Consider the following 13,797-nt stretch of genomic DNA (forward strand, 5'->3'; position numbering starts at 1 on the left):
GGATGTTTCCCTGCCTTCCAGAGGAAAGGCACAAGGCAAGGGGGGAAGAGGATCGTGTTTGATTTATTAGTCTCCTCCTCCTCCTCGTCTGTGGCTCATCCAGCTGTAGTGATAAAGAGAACAGCTATGAAAGGACACTGCTGGTTGATGGGATCCCATCCTTCTGCCCACTCACTGCCTGAAGATATCAGTCCTTTACAAGCACCATTAAATGTGTATCCAAAATGTGGCAGTCTCTTCCATCCTTTGAGATTCTGTTCCATGGATAATACAAACAGTTGCCAGAAAAAGAGTATCATCTCAGCTCTGTCTGGGCCATTATCCCTTTATATTTGCTCTTTAATATTTACTGGGTTCACACAAAGTGCATGCTCAGAAAAAAAAAATCAGCTGCAGCTTAAAGGACTCCAAATTTAGTAATTGCTGCAGCCCCATCAACGTGAATATTTAGCAGGAAGATTTCTACAGCACTTTATGTCCTGTGGTATTCTGCTTAGATCAGACTTTGGAAAACATGCTGTCCCTGGGCACCAAATCTGGAGCGTCTGTGTAGGTGCTGGCTGCAAAGGCCTTGTGAGTCCACCATAATTTCCTGTCTATCTCTTCCCTCCCAGCACCCAATAATCTTGGTAGAAAACAAAGGCAGCCAGAGAGAAACTGCTTCATACAAAGGTGAAGCACCTGAGGGTTTTAACACACCTGTGAGTTAGCAAGAACTAGTCCCAACTCCTGGCTCCAGAGCTGGTCTTGCAGCCTTACCTGTTAATGTGAGGTTGCTGTATGTGTTTGAAAACTGCTCCTTTAACAAAACCAAGTGCATTTGAGCTGCCTTTTCCCTCTGTAGCTCCAACATAATGTCAGGATGCTGGGCGATCTTACAGCCTTTCTGCTTATCCAGGGCAATGTCACTGCGAACAATGTCTAGAGCAAAAGGGAAAGAAAAAAGGGAGATGGCCAAACCTCAGCTTTCATTTTCACTAGATGCTTGGATCAGAACCAGCCAACATGACAGCCACACAACCATCACTCAGCATGAGAAACCCCCCAAAAGGGTCTAAAACCCTTGGGTCCACCTATCTAATGAACCTCCTCTGCTCGTCTCCTTTTGTCCCACAGAAATCTCAGGTCATTGACTTTAATATGCTAATACAGCCTATCCCTTTTCCATCCTTTACCTCCCTAGACGTTATCTCTTACATTAAAAGCTCTGTCTTGCTGGAAAGTGCTCAAGTGACTCAACATTTATATTATCTTCCTGTAATTGATGCATTTGACAATAAATAACTATAAAAAAATAAATAAATCCTTTTTTGGTGGCCCAATGTACATGTTGGTAAAGAAGTCTTGTTCACGCACTGCTTATCCTCACTGCAGCTTTCACAACTAGAGTGAGGTCAGCATGGCTTATGACTCTTTGAAGAGCTCCCTGTACACCTTTAATCCCAGACAATTAATTCAAGAAGCAGGAAGTTTAATTAACAATTAGATTCACTTCATAGGGACATTTTATAAGACACATCATGGAACATGAATATGATATTCCCTCTTCTAGAACTACTCACCTGCAGGGGAAACACAAAGCTAGAGGCAGCAGAGGAGAACAAGAGTCAGGTTAGATGTGGCCAGTCTCTAAACAGTGGAATGGTGGCTCAAACCACTCTCTGAGAGGCCACTTTCTGAATGTAGTACTCTCTACACTACTCAGAAGCCACAGGCACCATATGCAGTGCTTAATTCTTACAAAACTTTACCGGGTAAGTGAAAATAAATGATGAAATTGTTCTTTGACTGCACTGCATGAAGCCACCCTTTCCATCATAAGGCCACCCTTTACTTGGTCTGATTCTCATCTAGCTAGAAGCTTCTGAACAGTTTATTTTCAGAAGATTCTCATCTTGCTCCACATACATTCTCCTGCTCCATTACAGTTATGCATGTCAAGAAACACCAAAATTGTTTTCTGCAGTTAGGCTCCTGTCTTTCAAGGTATCAAATCTTAAGTCCCGTAAACCTAGGTTCAAAGCTCTACTATGTCTTGGGCTGGCAGAGAACAACCCAAAGATGGGTGGAAGACTGAAAACCACATTATTGTCCTGTCTCTGAGCTTCATCCTACAGCTACTATGCCTGTCTTGCTCAGGTTGTGTCTCTGTGTCTTGAGTTTAACATAACCTAGCTTGAATATAACATAACTTCTCCTTCACCTACAGCTAGTGTGCTCAGGAGCGGAGATATGGCAACATCCAACCTGCATGAAAATATGGCTCAGCACAGGGGCTTCAATGCATAAAGACGAGATGGAGCAAGAGGAAGGAAGAGCATTCCTTTGCAGAAACTGTACAGGAGCTTGACCAGATCTAAGCTGCAGAGACCCAGAGAGTCCAGTGGTTATTATGGTCAGAAGGATATCTTACACTTTTGTTGAACAATCTCTTAGCCAGACACTAAGTATTCGGGCCCACACAATCTCTGTCCAAATAATAAAGCCATATGATGATACAATCCTAATCCCATCTTGTGTGAGATACTTGGAGAACTGAAGGTTGAGAAACAAAATCTAATCCCCTCATACATCAGAGACGGTATTACTACAGCTGCTGGTGTCACCTGGAGCTACTGAATGAATTCATTCACCTTTCTTCCAGCCAGGATAGGTGATGAATTTTCTTTCCTCTACAAAAGTGAGTGGGAATAGTTCCACATTCCTTCCAATGCAAAGGGGAGTGAAACATCTCAATCCTTCCAATGCAAAGAAGAGCAAAACACTTCAAGGAGACCCTGAAGGAGGAGGAGTCTGAGATGTGGAAAGGTACAAAACTGGATGGTCAATGGAGACAGTGGATGGTGTCTCCAATTCTCTTCAAATTGCTATGAGGGAGTCCAGGTTGGGACAAAACAAAAGGTAGTCCCTAAAAGAGAGGAAGATAAGTTCTTCAGGCACCGAGCACAGTGCTTACGGACCAGGACAGGCACTCAGCACCATCTGACCTGATTCTGTTAATTTGCTCTTCATGCCAAGCAGGTCTAAGTCTCTTGCTCTGCCACAGAGATTGTTCATGGCCTGTAAAAGCCTTGCTAACCTGTTAATTTGTTTGCTGGGGTGTGGCAAGGAACTGAAGGGGTGAGAGGTGCTGGCAGGTCCTGTAGGGAGATTTGGAGAGAACAAGCTCTTTTCTGTGAGGTCTGAAAAACCCCAAAGTAATCTTGATGGGTCTGGAGAAAGGCAGAATGGACTCCGCTCCAGAAGAGCAAAAAGCTTTCTGATTCTTAGCCTGCGTGCAAAGAGGTGGAAATCTGCAAGGTGCAGAGGTGGGATTTCAGTCCCACAGCAGTAGTATAGGCACATTCAAAGAGCACAACCCTCCTATTTGGACCGGCTTTCACTGATGGCTCCTAAAATCCAAACTAGTGCCAACATGGTCCCATAAAGGAGGAACTGCTGGCATAGGACCACTTGCCCCACTCCTCTAGGTCTCCCCTTCCCACTGAAGCAATCTCCTCTTGCTGCATGATTTATGAGAGAAGTATAATCCTTCTCCACAGAGACTGGAAGGCCTGAGATAAACCATGGGTCTTGCAGGCTCCCTGGCTCTGGGACAAAGAAGGGTCCATAGGGCAAATTTTGGCCTTATATCAAGGCCAAAAAGCTGGGAGGAGCCTGATAAGTCTCTCAGTGGATCAGATCTAGCCAGGCTGGTCGGGCCAGCTCTGCATGCTGGATCTGGCCATTGGGCTGGAGATGCCAGGACAGGACCTTGGAGAGTGCAAGGGGGTGTGGTAACAGGGCCAGCATCGCACCTCACCTCCATCTTCAAAAACCACAAGCCATGGCAAACACACGCTCGTGCGTACTGCAGCCAGGATCGGGGATAAAGGGCAGGCCCAGGGGACTAGGTGCAGGAATCAGGGGCAGAAGCAGCATCTGGAGTGCTGCCCTTAGGGGTTGGTGTTACAGTAACAGGGAGCAGCATAAGGAAATCAGACCACATTCATATAACCCCCAGTCCTTTCTTGGACACTGAGGTCTGGGAGCAGGTGTGCAGTGCACAGAAAACAGGGACACTCTTCTTCTGGTTAGCTTCATGGGACACCCACAGCACTCTTTAATCTCCCAGAAATGTCTGCTACTGCAGACATTCAGGAGGCAGAGACAAGACACCCGCAGTCCTGGCTTCCCAGAGCAACAAAGGACCCAAGTGACTTTCCCAGGACAAAAAAAAAAAAAAAAAAAAAAAAAAAAAAAAAGGAGTTGAGAGGAGCCTGATAAGTCTCTCAGTCAGTCAGATCTAGCCAGGCTGGTCGGGCCAGCTCTGCATGCTGGATCTGGCCATCGGGCTGGAGATGAAAAAAAAAAAAAAAGATCTGGACCCCACATTCATTATAGTTCCAACTTAAACAGTGGGCAGATGTCAGGGATATGCAGTTCCCCCAAAGAATTCAATGCATGATCATCCATCCCCCTGCCCAAGGCTGCACTCAATGCAGGAGAGGAGAGTGAAGGCACCTCTGCATTGCTCTTCTGAATCAGCAGCACTGAAGGAAGACAGAACGGCAGGGCACAACTGCTGTAGTGGGTCAGGGGAAATCTCAGCAAGAATAACCAAGAGGAAAGAGCCAGCAGGAAGCCTGTGGCCATCAAATCTAAAAGCAAAGAGAGAAAAAGGGAAAGAAGCAAGGAGTGCAGTGAGGAGAACCACCGCATGATACGCTGGGCTGGGCAGCCCCTGCTTGGGAGCTTCAGAAGGACACTGCCTTCCTGAACGCAGAGCAGCAATAAGAAATAAACAAAAAAGTAAAAGAGGGAGAAAAAGAAAAATATCAAGCAAAACAAGAAACCAAACAGCTCTTGCCAGAAGTGCGAAAGAAGAACTCCAGATGTAGGAGCCCCAGAGGACGCCAAATGGTTTCCAAAGACGGCAGACCACGAGCTCTGCCTCGAGAGGGACCGGGAGAGCTGTGCGGGGAGACGGGCCCAGAGCTTCCGCCGGGCCGGGCCGGGCCGGGCCGGGTCAGTACCCTGGCCAGCTCAGCCTACCCCCGGCCTGGCCCGGCCCGGCGGCGCGGCCCGGCTCGGCTCGGCTCGGCTCGGCTCGGCTCGGTGGAGCGCCGCGGCGCGGCCGCCGGGCCGGTGCCGGAGCAGCGGCTCCTCCGCGGCGCGGGGCCGTCGGGCCCGTCCGCCCCGTCCGGCGGCGGCGCGGTGCTCCCGGGCTCCCGCACGCCGCGGGCTCCCTAATGAAGTATGAAGGGAGCACACCCGTGTGGCGGGTCAGGTGAGCTGCGGCTGAGGCGAGCCAGAGCCGCCCCGGCCCCGGCCCCGGCCCCGGCCCCGGCCCCGGCCCCGGCCCCGGCCCCGGCCCCGGCGGGGGGAGCCCGCGGCGCGGCTGCGGCCGGAGCGAGCAGCACCCCGGGGCCCGGCGCGGCCCCCCGCGGAAGGCGCCGCCCGGGCCGCCGCTGTCCCGGCCCTCCGGGGACTGGATGGCTCAGCCGCCCTGCTGTCTGCGGACGGCCGCCGTGGAGCACAGAGACGACGTGAGGGGAGCGGCTGCCCCCACGCCGGGCCCGCAGCACGCGGGGAAAGCGAGGTTCGCCCTTCCTGCTCCCGCACGTACGCTGCTGCCCGTCGCCAGGGGTGGCTGAAATTCCAGCCTCCTGCAGGAGCCCTTCCTTCATCCAGCTGGGCAACTGCAGAAGAAGGCGAGGTCTGGGGAGCTCAGGATGGCCATTTACAATTTTTGTTTGATTGTTTTTCTGAGTGTCTGTGCATTCTTCTGCTCTACTTCACGGTCTGTATGTCTCCAAAGCTTCAACACATGCCACCTAAGAAGGTCACTGAATTTACCAGTGGAAATTTTTAAGAATAAGTCAGCAAAACACCCATCAGGAATGACACAAGTGCAGTAATCCCATCTCAGCGCAAGAGCAGTGGAGTAGCTGAGCTCCAGCAGTCCCTCTCTGTGACTCCTTTGCATCAAGCAGTTGCGTTAACCATTTCCCACCACACCTGTACCAGGCCCCAGAGCTCCCAAGCTGTGAAACGTTGCTCCCCTTTGGGATGCAAGCCCCTTGCAGGCAGCACAGAGCCAGCTCGCAGCTGTCTGCAGTGGACAGTTTCTCTGATCTGCAGAGTGAGCTTCTGCCCCCAGGAATTCATGCAGGATCAGCATGGCTGGCATGCAAGTTGCCTTACAGGACTTGCCTGAGTCGAGAAGCAACCACAGGTTATCACAGATACTCCACTGGTGGGGATGGTGGAAAACAGGAGGAGCAGGGAAAGGCTTCAGGTTTATGCAGACAGGGCGGAGAGTTATAGTCAAAGAGATGTGTGATAAAAGGATGAAGAACAACACCTCTTCCTGGTGTGCACGAGAGCAAGCACTGCCCACAGCCATTGCCATGCCAGGGAAGCCTACAGTCACCAATGCCATGCCAACAGAACAAGCTAAGGTCAAAAATCCTCTTCATAGGACTCTTTGTTTGGGCTTTAAAAGGAAATTTAAAAGGAAAAAGAAAAACTCCTACATTTTGTTAACAAGAAAACAATATTCTTAACATGGAAAAATTAAAAAATGGGAATATTGGAAAGTGACATTACTGCAGAGATTAAATAGATGCAGAAATTAAAAAGCAAAACTCTTATGAATTGCAAGTTGTCAAGCTTATAAAATGCCAAGTTTTTAAATCAACATATTTAAACATGCTTTAAAATCAGATTTTTCTGCAGAAATTACTATAAAATGACCAGTGACTGTGAAATTGGAAACACAACTGTTTTAATTAGAAAGCCTAGAGATTTCTCAAGCCAGAAGCTGCATCCTCATCATGTCTGCATTCAATAGACAATTCTTTGACAGATTTGTCTCATTCCCTTCTTTTTGCTAGCAAAGCTCCCTGACAATAATTTCCATAAGCTATTTACAATTGTGCAAAAAAATCATTTTTGTTTATTTTGTATGTAACAATTCTGTTTGATGCTCCTTATTTCTTGTGCCATGAAAACAAGGAAATAATCATTCCCAAATTGTCTTCTCTGTGTCACTGAGTACATAACATTTATCATATCCTCAGTCAATTTTTCCAAGCTGGAAAAAAAAAAATCTCTACAGCTGAAAGTTGTGACTTTGATCACCTCTATCACCTTATTATATATATCTATATTCTATGCATTAACATGTGGTCACTCTATAGCGTGTGTAGTCATATAAGAATGCTCTCTATGGATTTTTCTGATCCTTTCCTAATATTTCGTAACACTGGATTCATTTTTTTTACTGCCCCACATGTTTTCAGAGAACAATTCATATTAAATTCAAAACATTTTTCCTGAATAGCAACAGCTAATTTAGAGTCCATAGTTGTATATGTAAAGTTACATATGTTTCCCCCATGCATGGATCAGTTCTAATTCTTAAAAAGAAGATGTAGGTCTGTAGCATAGAAATAAGTGTGGAACATGCAAAAATATGTATTTTTAAGAGAAATTAGGATGCCTGCTAGAAACAATCAAACATACAGCCATAGAAATCTTTGTCACAGCTGTATATCAGCAAATAGCTAACAAATCACGATCTAATAGTTTGATTGCACCATTTCCTGTGATTATACAACAATTTTCATGCATGAGTTCAGCAAAACTGTTAGAAATTAACAAAAAATGGTGATAAGAAAGAAGAAATCTGTGGAAGTACTTCCTGCATAGATAACTCCTCCCTTACCTTGTGTAAAGTGATTTCTATGGCTTTTTCCACTTCTCAGGAAACAACTAAGTACAGGGGCTCCTCACACAGAAATCCCTGCCATCCAGGGCAGGTTGCACTGCTCTCACTGCAGTCACGGTCTCTGGGAACTGGAGAGCAGACAGCTGCCTCAGCGCTCACGCCAAGATGCAGAGCTTTCCTATGAGCAGCCCCAGCTCTGGCAAATCCCAGAATGCCAAAGGACATTGGAGGATCTACAAGTCTTTGAGACCAAGTTCCTGCAATGTCTGAAATGCTGCAGCCCTCCCAAAGCAGCCTTGTTTTAAGTGCTCAAACTTAGGTCATAAGCCTAAGACATCTAGACACAAAAGGACAGGACTGCCAACAGAAGCATTTGCTTCGCTGAGACCACAGGAAGGTTCCCATACAATGACCACACTGTTACTTTTCCCAGGTGCAATCTCATGCGCAGGATGCACCATGAAAGCAGGTGAAAAGATGACTCTTTCCTCTGCAAGCTCTGAAGGGACGGAAGCCTAAACCTTCAAGGGACACTTAGAACAGTCATAAAGGCAGATAAAATGATATTCTGGATGACCAGAAACAGAAGATGATTTCTTGGATAAAGGAGAGTTTGCTTGATTATTTTCACATATACAACAAGCTGGTGCAATTCATTCAGATACATCTGCTGCACACTAAGGGCCAAATTTCATGAGCTGGCTGGGCCACAGGGACAGTCCCAGCCACATGGCAATAGCCCTCCCTTGTTCTGGTATCCTCAAACCCCATGATGAGCTGATCCTGCTCACTGAGTTAACAGAAAACCAGTCATCTTTTCTCCTGAATTAGTTGTCTGCTGCCTTAGCAGCAACCAGCTCACGAGGATCAGAAAAGTGCCAGAGTCAACACAAGGGAATTAGCAGAAGGACACAGGCTGGAGCAAAAGGGAGGCATAAGAATCAATCCTTTTAGTGGCAGAGAGCCAAGAGATGAGTTTCACCAACTTCACAATGCAGTTTTGTAGAAGCTTAATCTGAAGTCCAAGGCTGCTGCAGTCCTGCCTTTTGCTGTATGCTTTACCTTCCTAGCACTCTCATCTGTGCCTCTGCGATCACACACTTAATTGGTTCAGGCAGCTGAACTAGCTGAACTGCAATCACAGCTAGTGCAATCACAGTTAGTTTTGGGGCATTTCAGTTCCCTGAACTGACTCACCACAAATTCAAGTTTGAGACATAGAAGCAGGCAGGAACATGCCCCAAAGGACCAAAGGGCAGGAGCAGCAGCCCTGGCCCCTGTAGGACCACACACATCCATATCAGTGTCCAGTCATTCACAGGCTCTCATCCTGAGACCACGGGGGTACACAGAAGTTCACTTGGTAAAGGAAGGAGTATCTGTAATGACCCCAAATGAAAGAGGTAGAAAATGTCACTTTTATGCTGAAAGCAAACTATAAAGGAAACCTCAGGTCATCTGGAAGCTTGCTGTCTTCATTTCCACTCAATATCTAAGACCCTCACAACTGTTCTAAAAGCCCAGCATCCTAGGAGCAGTCTATGTGACATAGACTTAGCACAAAAGTGACATTTCTATTTGCTACACTAATCTCAAGCTTCAGACACAATGCCAAGTATTCAAAGATGTCCGATGGAATAGACCTGTGGAGCCAGGCTCTGGCTTCCCAAGTGGAAAGGCCACCCCAAAAAATCTATTAGCCAGGGCTAGAATTACACTGGATAGCATGAAGTTTTCCACATGATGGGACAGAATCTCCTGGCTAGTATGGAAGGCAGAAGGAACGTGGCTTTTCCAAGATTTTTGTAGTAATTGGCCACTTTTCCAGATGCCCAGTATCCTCTCCAAAAAAGGAAATAAAATACTGGAAGTGCTGGAAGTAACTTACCAGCAATTAATAGTGTTTTTTTTTTTTTTTTTTTTTTTTTTTTTTTTTTTTTGAAATGTGCTGTCCATATGCACAGTCATGCTGGGAGGACTTACATGCTCCAAGCACTTTAGCTCAGAGACTTTTCCTGTGTACTACCTATAGCAGGCCTGTGTGCTCCCTCTCCTCTCTCCTTCCCATGATATACACAGGGCAATGTTGGCTGTTTGTGGTAAACGTCCTTTGGTCTCTTCTCAGCTACAGAGTCCCAATGGGCTATACAAACCCCAGGGGGCAGGCTGGAGAAGCTGCAGTGGCCATGCACTTGGGCCAATGCAATGTGAAGAGCTCCAGTTGCAAGCATCTTCCCTTTTTCCCTTGAGTTTTCCTCCATGTACACATATGCACAGGGGAAAACCAGAGAAATGTCTATGTCACAACAGTTTATCTAAAGCTGGTCTCCATGCATTTGAGGTGAAAAGTCCAGGACTTCCCTGCAGATGAGAAGACTCAAGACTAGCCCACAAAACTCATGTTAGTGCACTAGCAGAGAGCTTTCAAAATGGGATCTAAGGCTTCAAAGAGGTGCTATATTTCTACATTACACCTAACCCTCAGGCACTAAGCTCCAGGGCAACGTGCAAGTCAAATTTTAGCAAACCCATTTGTAGGAGGTTCTGTATTTAAGCTAGAGCTGCTGGCAGTCTGAGTAAATGAGTAGCCTTACATACTTATTCCAAAAAGGAGTTGCTCAAGATTTTATCCCTGGAGACCTTTTTTATTTTTACTGTCCCATTCCTCAGAACCAGCTGGCCCTTGTCAAGGACCATATGAGGCAGCTGAAAGAACAACCACAGTGGAATATTTGGTACATGATCCAGTAACAAAAAGAGAAGCAGGTCTACTACACGGACTAAGTATGAGACTTTGCATCGTGGTACTTGCCCAGGGATCAGACATGTGCCTATAGCAGGAGAGAAATACATCTCGAGATAACAAATCACTGCTCTCAACACAAAAGATGAAGCAAAACAAACTCAGCAAGGCATATGGAGAGAAACACTACTGAAGGGAGATAAAAGACCCTCTAGCTAAAAAAAGATACATTTCTGAATAATTAAATGTCAACAAGTTTTTGGTAAAGCCTCGCCTCCTGGTACCACATATCTTGATATATGGTAACCTAGTTTTCTTTTTTATTTTTCTTGTATCTTTCTTTCTTTTTCTTTTTTCCTTAAACAGACTTCAGGCAGGCCAAAGCCCTATACAGGTAGGGGAGACTCAAGGACTGACTGTGCAAAGCATGGGCTGCATGGGACGGCAGTGACCCAGTGTACACTATACACAGGGGTATAGTATAACAGATTATTTATATGACAATAATATTTAGCTAAGCTCACAGGATATAGACACAGAAGACAATACCTCATGTAGATATTGTCTATTCTTCTACCATCAGTAGGGCTGCACACCTAAACCATTTATGATAGGCAATCACTTTTACAAGTTACGCTGTCATGTATGGACAAATTTTCTAGCAGGTGATGAAATTCCCATTCCAGGCTTACATGCAGCACTCAAACAAGTTGCCACTTGCACTCTTTTCATAGGCTGCCACCACAGATTCTTCATGTTATTACCTTAGCTGCCCAAAGCAAACTGGTCTGGACTGCTGTGGGGCTATTCAGAGTTGTAAAGGAAAGATGCTGTACACATCTGGTATTATGCAATTAATGCTTCTAGGAAAAGTTGGTACAAGAAAAGAGTGACCCTGAAGCCTAAAAAAAATCACTTTATTACAGGAAAATGGAGTGTTTCAGATACAAGTCAAAAACCCATGCTCTCTCAGAAAATGAACTTTTGATGGTAAAATATGCTGTTGAAGTGCTAAGTTCCCACTGCTGAACTGTTACCGGTTACAGAGCTGACCCTAGTCACTTCACAGCCCATTCAAATGCCTGAATGACAAGAGGAGATGAGACCCAGGATTATGGGGCACCACAGCAAAACTCTGCTAAGGGGCAGGTCTGTCATGCCAGAGTCTGAGCACTTTTCCAAAGGAAGCTGTCGGCTTGAACACTGCAGACCTAAGGGGGTGAGATAGGTCCCCACTCTGCACTGGCCTCTGTGTCCAAGGAAGGCTGCTGGGACACCTTAAAAGGACAGCATTTAAGATGAGAGTCTTTCTCTTGTAAGCTCAATGCTTACAGGGATGTCAAAACTGAGTCTTGGGGTTCGCTGGGGCAGTACCAATCCCTACAGCCACCACACAAAGCTCTGAAGAGGTCAAATCAAGACAGCGGAGTACTAGAGACCATCAAAATGGTACAAAAGACTGTCAAAAGTGAGGAATTCTTGATCTGGAGGGCAGCAGGGAGGAACAGGGGAGTTTATAGCATAAAGATCCCTGTGCAGATTCATTCAAAGCTTCAGCAAGCATGATCACATCACACAACATCCATGAAGGATGCATCAAAGCAGTTGTGTTGCTGCTGGCTGCCTGAATGCCTCAGACAACCACCTTCAGGTTGTCTGTGAGCTTGTGGAGGACTACAGCTACCTGTGAACATCACTCAGAGAAGTTATCAATAACTGCAATACTCTAAGCAGTTTTATTGACATGCTCCTCATCTCTCCTTAGTGCTGCACCCTACTGAACTGTTGCAGTGTAAGATGTGTGCTTCCCTCTCTGTTTATGTTCAGGCCACATGGGAACATGAGGCACATGAACACCCGTGGGATCTGCAAAGCAAAAATAGGCACTGGATTCAAGGGCCTGGAATCTGGGTGAGCCCATAGCACAAATGTGCAAAAAGGCAAAAACCCAAAGATGAGAAATGCTGAGCTGGCACTAATCATGCCTCTAAAAACACATAGATGAAGTCTCAAACTTACACATTCAAAGATTTCTCTTCAATTGCTATTTTTTAAAAACTAATCAAGCTCTCCTGACTTCTTCCTCATACCTATCCTGCTGAAGCTTAGAGAATAAATTTCAGAAAACAGACACTGGCTATACAAGAGCATGTGCACAAGGAAAACAAAAACACCCCAGATAGCTTGGGGGGGGGGGGAATAGAAGGATGTTTGCTGGCTTCCCCCATTTTTGGACACTGATTGCTGTCTTTTTCCTGTGCTATCTGTTCAGACTGCACGTTCCTCAGAGCAAGGGCATCTGGTTCATACCCTGATCCCAACTGCCCCAGGCAACCAGCAGATGAAGGAGTAAAAACCAGACCTGTGCTCTGAAGGAGAACATGGCTGCTAAGATTGAGCACAGCGGGGCAGAGTTGCAGTGGCATCAGGATTTCATTTTGGAGAACTGGATTCCTCTAGTGAAGTACTCAGTACAGCTTCAGCACAAAAAAAAAAAAAAAAAAAAAAAAAAAAGATGAGAGCTACTAGCAATTCTGGCCATGGACTTTGTACACAGACATTAAGAACAAATAAAAAACTTTGCTTCCAGGCAGGAAATCCCTTTTACCACACCTTTCTGATTTAGACTGATGTTTGATACACGCCACATGTGTCCCCTCCCTCTCTCACCCACATTTGTAATAGTTCTGTTCCATATTTAAGTGATGAAAAGTTAAGACCTGTGGTTACAACTTCTATGAGAAGCTTCATTTTGAAGGGCTGCTACATTTCAACTTTATTGCCATGAGGAAAACTGGAGAACAGAAAAATGAAAGAAAAAAAAAAGTCCCAAAGCCTTCACTCCTTCCCTAACCTGAAAACTGTCATGAAGACATTTAGTAAGTGTAAGTTCTCTCCTGCAAGTTATTGAAATATTGACCTTTTGGATGAAGAAGGAAAATTTATTCCCACAAATGATTTGTACGAACCACATATACAATTTTATGCAATACACCTAGTTTCTTCTATTTGAGGTAGGCTGCCGCATGTTTGGTCGGCATTTGCTCCTGAAGCTCATCTCAGTATGCAGAGCTTAAAACAAACTCTTTGCCTGAGATCTGTTACGAGGAGAAGAAAAATAAGTAATCACATCGAGATCGCTTCAGCTAGGACACCAAGTGAAACAAAGAGTGTGAAAACTTACCCATCTACCTGCTTTGGGGAAAACAGGACATTCATCTCGATCAGATCAGATATTATGTGGGGGAACAGCAGGAGTGAGCCGTCAGAAAACTGGCAAATGCATCTGCTTTTTCCATTCACTACTGTGCTGTTAACTAGATCTCTGCAAAACTTCTTC

At 45.8% G+C, this 13,797-nt stretch overlaps 1 protein-coding gene across 2 annotated transcripts in view; it reads right to left on the reverse strand.

Moving 5' to 3' along the window:
* The window catches only part of HPSE2 (heparanase 2 (inactive)), a 126,314-nt gene that overhangs the window by 110,069 nt on the left and 2,448 nt on the right, over positions 1 to 13,797 (reverse strand). For both annotated transcript variants that reach the window (XM_062580009.1, XM_062580010.1), the window contains exon 3: positions 760 to 921. In XM_062580009.1, the coding sequence (XP_062435993.1) occupies positions 760 to 921 (162 nt within the window). The remainder of the gene's footprint in view (positions 1 to 759; positions 922 to 13,797) is intronic.

The sequence above is a fragment of the Rhea pennata genome, chromosome 7, assembly GCF_028389875.1.
Source record: "Rhea pennata isolate bPtePen1 chromosome 7, bPtePen1.pri, whole genome shotgun sequence".
Taxonomy (NCBI): Eukaryota; Metazoa; Chordata; class Aves; order Rheiformes; family Rheidae; genus Rhea; species Rhea pennata.